The following is a 6,345-nucleotide window of genomic DNA, read 5'->3' as shown; positions in this document are numbered from 1 at the left end:
CACTGCCTCTCAGTTTTCTTTGACTGAATAGAAATGCATGCAGAAATAAAGACAAAAATATGTTTACTCATAAATACATATACATATATGACCAGATACATATATGCATATATAAATATACCAAGAGACAGGACTTACCTCCATAGGAAATTGTACAAATTTGTTAATTTATTACAAAATGTCCACTCACAGAAAAGCACAAGAAAACTTTCATACTTGTGAAATGAACTGGTGTTTCTGATACAAAATAATTTACACATAATTCCATACAATTTTATTTTTTATAGAAATAGGTCATTATTACAACAGCTGTACAATACACTATGTTTTATAATTACATAAAATCTTTTCTTTAGAAACATCTCAACATAACAAAACATACAAAAAAAGCAAAAAGTGCATTTCTTAAAGGAAAATTCAATCCTAGGTATTTATCATGAAAGATATGTAATAAGATGCAGCATCCCCATTCAATGGGCCAAAACACAGTGCATTTTCCTCAGTGACCTGTAGTCCCAAACAGAAGTGATGGGCTGTTTGGGAGGCAGAAATGTATCTTCTTTGTGTTCTTATGTGTCTCGCTAGATTTCCAGAACATCAGCTGCATGATTGTGCTTACAGTTTGAGTCCTCCTTTGTAGTTGTAATTAATAAAGTAAACAGGTAAAGTCCAGTGTTATTTTCTTAAGAAAGAGACCAAACAGTCACCAGAACAGGAAGGGTTAAAAGGCCTGTTCTGTTAGTTTCAGGTTGGAGAGTATGACCAGCTCTGCCTGCTGATTTTTGTACTTGTTGGTCACGACATGAAGTAAATAGACTTTTATTTTTTTTAATTTTATACAGAAAGTGCCTAAGTTATTTCTTCTGTGCAGTTGTGCAAAAAAAAATTAACAATAATAAAAATAATCTCTTGTTCTTTCTCTCTTCAACAGATCTTTGACGAAGTGCTTCTCAAATGCAAAGGAAAGAAGATTGAAAGAATAAAGGCCAAATATCTCATATTGACAGTCCACAGTCAGCTGGAGTAACATGGATGTGCCCACAAGGATGTGGCAAAAAGTGCTTTCTCCGAGTGTTTACCCAACAAAGATGGGGTTCATGTAGAATACTGTTCATTTCCAGTCTGAGTGGTCATTGTATGGCTGTAGAGTACATCAGAGATCCACCGAGCCAGGGGCAACCAAGGACAACCAGATCCTGATAATTTTCCATCCACTGCAACCTGCACTCTGAGATTTGTTAGGATCTAGGAGTTCTGAAATGTATTCTGCAGTGTGCAAAAGCCAAGAGTTTAGATGCAAAATCCTTTCCTCCTCTGCCCCCTCCCTCTCTTTTCCATTGGTTAAAGCTGATTGTGTATTGATGTCATGTTGGGGCCCTATCGTGGAGGCTGCTGGAGACTTGAGGACTCAGAGAGACTGCTGGGCCTTCGGGATGGATGTGGTGGTGGAGGCGGCGGAGGTGGCGGCGGCGGAGGCTGTTGGGGTGTGGGGTGATACCCCATGGTCCCTTGCTGTTGGGAGTAAGTGGGCAGAAGCAGAGAGTCTTGCTGTTCATTGTGCAAAGAGGTTGGTGTTTGTACCTAGTGAGGAAAACAAATAAACTTGGTTTCCAATAGTTATACTTTGATTGCCCAACTAGAGGGTCAGTACTATCTTCAAAGGGAAGAGATGCAGATTACATCCCCAGATGGTTAATCCACATGTTTCTCTTACTTAGATCTTATCACAAGTGGAAGCCATGGGCATGGAGCTTTGACAGATCTTGGGGGCACACGGCATGGGATCTTGCTTCTCTTTTCTGAAAATGCTACTTGATATGGCTCCCACCTGATTCAGTGAGTGGAAGGAATTTTTTTTTTTTTAAGTTCTTGTCTTCTATCTCAGAATCAATATCTGGCTCTCTACCTGCTAAGCCACCTAGCTGCCTCCAGTAACTTCCTTTATTACTATGGCTTTACCTACTCCAACAGAGCATTTGAGAAATCTTACCAAATACTGAACCTGTTCAGTGACATCTTTAGCATAGATACTTGGAGCCTAGAGTGATCTTTAAACAAGGAGTTTTTGGCCATTTTTGAATATGTATATTATAGATCCCTCCCTTTGGCAGTCTGGTGAACTCTTCTCAGAATAAAGTTTTTAAATGTATAATATAGGATTACAAAAGAACATGGAATAATAGTTACCAAAATATTAGAAAAATATCAATTTCCCAGATTCCATATAAGAATTTTTGGTTTGAGCCAAGAGGTGAAACAGGCTTTATCAGCTCTTTTCTCTTCTTGGTTTGGTCCATCTCTAGAGAAGTCTCCTGTTTCCCATCTCTTTGCCCATCTCTTACCTGTAGATAGTGTGGTGGCTGCTGGGGCTGCAGGGGCTGCAAGGGGGATGGCTGTGTAGCCGAGAAACCAGGGTGTAACACAGCTTGTCCCATCAGCAGAATAGGGGTCGAGGTGCTGCTACTGGAGGTTTGCACTTCCAGACTTGGAAAGCCAGATGGGCTTTGAGGATATCTGTTTGGTTTCACAGGGAAGGAAAAAAAAGAACATTAAGAATGAGATATTTAAAGCTTCCAGCAAGACATGGAAAGATCATCTGGGGAAATATTGGGAGGGTCTCAAAAAGTTTCAGGTATTTGAAAAGTCTGTACATTCTTTCTGGGGAACAAGTTCATCTGCCTGGGGCCATCTTCAATTGGTTTTCTTTTCTTCTAAACCTTTACTCTCTGTCCTAGTAACAATTCCAAGTTAGAAGGGCAAGGACTATGTAATTAGAGTTAAGTGATTTGCCCAGGGTAACTTGGCTAGGAAATATCTGAGGCCAGATTTGAACCCCAGGGCCTTCCAACTCCAGGCCTGGCCCTCACTCTACTGTGCCACTCAGCTGCCCCTTCAAACCAGATTTCTCTGAAGCACTCCCTATGTATATGTTTTTTACAAGTGGCCTGAACAGGCTCCAGATACTGGAGTAGGAGCCAGATTCTGGATGACTAAGGAGGCTCAGGCATTAAGAGGTCAACTTATTATTGTCCTACAAAAACTGGGGAGGGTTAGGGAAGAAAAGTATAATCAAGAATATCAGAGCTTTATTGACTACAAAAAGCTCAACAACATAAAAAGCAAGTCAGAGAAAGGTAGTGTTGAATAATGGATAAAATGATGAATTTGAAGTCAGGATAGATCCAGGTTCAAATCCATTTTCTAACACCTATTAGCTGTGTGACCATGAACAAGTCTTTTAATCAACTCATTTTCCTCATCTGCTATTTTCCTCATCTGTAAAATGGGGACAATCATACCTGTAATAATTATCTCACAAGTTTGTGAAGAGTAGATGATATAAATCGCTATATAAATGTTGGTTATCATTATTTAAAAAAAAACACAACAGCTAACATTTATTAGTGCTTACTATGTGCCAGACATCATGCTAAGGGCTTTGCAATTATTATCTCATTTGATCCTCACAACAATCCTGGGTCGACCATACTATTATTGGTCCCATGTTATAGTTGAGGAAACAGAAGCAGAGAGACGAAGTGACTTGCCCAAGGTCACATAACTAGTGTTTGAGGCCTGATTTGAACTTGGGTCTTCCTGACTCCTGGCTCAATACTCTATCCACTATGTTGTCTAGCTGCCCCTTTAAAAAAAGTCAAGAGTTCACAGAATTAAGAATTTCTAAGCCCACTGATTCCCTGAAAACGAATATAACCAGTAGCAAGGTGGGGCAGTAGATAGAGTACAAGGCTTGGAGTAAGGAATACATAAGTTCAAATCCTGCCCCATTTAGTTATTTAGCTGTGTGCTCCTGGACAGGTCCCTTAACCTTTCTCAGCCACAGTTTCTTCATCTATAAGATGGGGTTAAAAAGATCGCCTACCTCACAGGGTTGTTGTGAAGCTCAAATGAGATACATAAATACAACACTTTGCAAACCTTGAAGAGCTATATAAATGAGGGCTATTGTTACTATTATTATAACCAGAAATTTTGTCTCCAAACACTTGGACCACTTGGGTGGAATGAGCTAAAAACTTGACTTAATTAGAAACATTGGCTGAATCTTTGGGGATAGGGACTTTAAAAGGAATGCTGCTGCGTGTCTAAGAGGAACCTGGAAGAAATTGGGCAACTGGGGTTTGATGTTATTTAGGATTGCTATGAAATGGGTCATTCTTTACGAACTCTGGGAAGGAACCAAGGAGACTACAAACCGTGGGTGGTCCAACCCTGCACTAGATGGCTCTCTGAAGGATTGTGAGATGGGAGGAAAATGTCAATGGAATTACTTCAAAGGGAGTTTATAGTTAGAGAAAATGGAAGTCTGGGAGGGGTGCCTATGGAAGCTGTCTCTAAGGCAGGAAGAGCTGCCTTTAGGTCTTCCAAAGCTTCTGTGTGGTTCTTTATTGAGTGGTGGCCACCTTCTTACAAAAATTAAGCCAGAATTTTACTGAAAGGGCATCATCATCTGCCAGGTATTTCTATTTCAGTCTCACTTCCAAGGCATGGAAACTTTTTTATTTTTCTAAGAGCTTTTAAAATATTCAACTTCATGTTTCAATAACTGACCCTGTTACTTAGGGAATAGTTAATAGACCTAATGGTATGGACAAGGGGGAGGCAAGAAGAATATTTTATTTTTGTGGATGGAAAGGGGAAAAAATATACAAATTTCTTAATATTCCATTGGTACATCATCAATGACATAGGCTGGCAGAGTTAGAGGTACTATCAGTGGAGCTTTTTGGTTGTTAGACTTTTGGGTGGCACTCGAGGGGAAGAAGTTCAGACTTTTGATTTCATTGATGTTCCATAAGGGGCTTCCAGAGAAAAAATTCCCTCTATCAAAGCAGAGAGGCAACTCTTCCTTAAAGTCTTAAGGAACAGTTTGGTATGTGTGAGAAAGACAGTTGGAGTGGCCACTCTCTATCTATTATTCTAGGCTGCTCCTTCCTATATGTTAGAAGCTATAAAAGGGGCCTTGCAGGGTTCTAATAGCTAAGCTGGGCCCACTGGAGTTTATGCCCTGGAGGGTAGTGGCTTTTCACACTTGAGATGGAGTCAAAGTACTAAGCCACAAGATATGAAGTCAGTGCCACATTTGACTGGTTAAAATCCTGGGGGTGAAGGACATAGGTTGTTGTTATGGAAGGCTATTACAGAACAGGAGCTTTAAAAAAAAAAAGAACAGCTGAATACAATCAAAATGATTCCTTCTGATTTGAGTAGGGGGATAATTATATTATGACTCCAACCCAGTTTTCTACTCTCCTATCTATCTTCCTCCCTCCTTTTTTCCCTCCCTCAGCCACCTACTTTACTTGCCGTCCTGTGCCACCAGGGTCTGAGGACCTCCTTGCATCACATGACCCAGGCATCATTGGCTGGATTGGTTGGCTAAGCAGCAATCTTTAGGAGAGAGAGAATATTTTTCATCACCTTCCTGGTAATGCCTAGCACACTACAGTGTTTACCAAGCCTCTATATGTTTACTCAATTCAAATGCCTCTCATTTCAACTTAAATGACTTTTCTTGGTCTCCTTCTTGGAAGGCACCTTGCTGACCTCATCTGTCCACTGGGCTTGTGTGCTTTCTGTGTCATGCAGCTTAGAAACTCCCTTGCTGCTTCTAAGGGACCACTTCAAGGTAGATATCAGTTACTTTTCAAAGAAAAAAATCAGTTAATTCCAGTGGACTTAAGATGAAGCATACTACTCACTTCCTTTCAAAGAAGTGATGTGGAATACATGCAAAGAGATACATGTTTTTGGACACAGCCAATGTAGGGATTTATTTTGTTAGACTATATATATATATATATTCAAGCAAAACAAGTTATATACACACATATATACACATACGCACAAACACCAAATTATATATACATATATAAAATTTGTTACAAGGGCTTTAATTTATGTCTCTCCCTGACCCTCACCACCCAACTGTGGGGAGATGGAGGGAGAGAAAAATAAATCCTTGTTAATAGAAAGAGAATTTAATTTAAAAAATAATGTAAACAACTCCCTCCCCTCAAAAAAAGGCACTGTTCATACCTGAGTTGCCTATCATGGCTGAAGTCTGGGCTGGGATGACAATGTCCTGTATCCTGGGTGACAGAACCAGGTGTAGTCAGGCTCAGCGCTTGTGGGAGTAAGGCTGTGCTACTGAACTGTGAGGTTAAGCTGCTTACGGAATGGCTATTTCCCTGCATGACTTGTGTGCTTCTCATTGGCTTTTGACCCTGGAGCATGGTTTTAAGGGGAAAGAAATGTCTTAATAAAAGAGGTTTGAAGAGTCCTTCCTTCCTTCCTTCCTTCCTTCCTTCCTTCCTTCCTTCC

At 40.2% G+C, this 6,345-nt stretch overlaps 1 protein-coding gene across 1 annotated transcript; it reads right to left on the bottom strand.

The window, feature by feature from the left end:
- Positions 1–257: 257 nt before the first annotated feature.
- Positions 258–6,321, bottom strand: LOC123255673 (neuronal PAS domain-containing protein 2-like). The gene is made up of 4 exons (XM_044684434.1): positions 6,061–6,321; positions 5,320–5,412; positions 2,343–2,514; positions 258–1,581 (listed from the first exon to the last, which is right to left on the bottom strand). The coding sequence occupies exons 1-4, from the start codon at positions 6,255–6,257 to the stop codon at positions 1,378–1,380; spliced, it is 666 nt and encodes a 221-aa protein (XP_044540369.1). The 5' UTR covers positions 6,258–6,321; the 3' UTR covers positions 258–1,377.
- Between the last annotated feature and the right edge of the window lie 24 nt (positions 6,322–6,345).

This window comes from Gracilinanus agilis, unplaced genomic scaffold (genome assembly GCF_016433145.1).
Source record: "Gracilinanus agilis isolate LMUSP501 unplaced genomic scaffold, AgileGrace unplaced_scaffold49981, whole genome shotgun sequence".
NCBI lineage: Eukaryota > Metazoa > Chordata > Mammalia > Didelphimorphia > Didelphidae > Gracilinanus > Gracilinanus agilis.
This window is presented reverse-complemented; position numbering and strand designations above follow the sequence as displayed.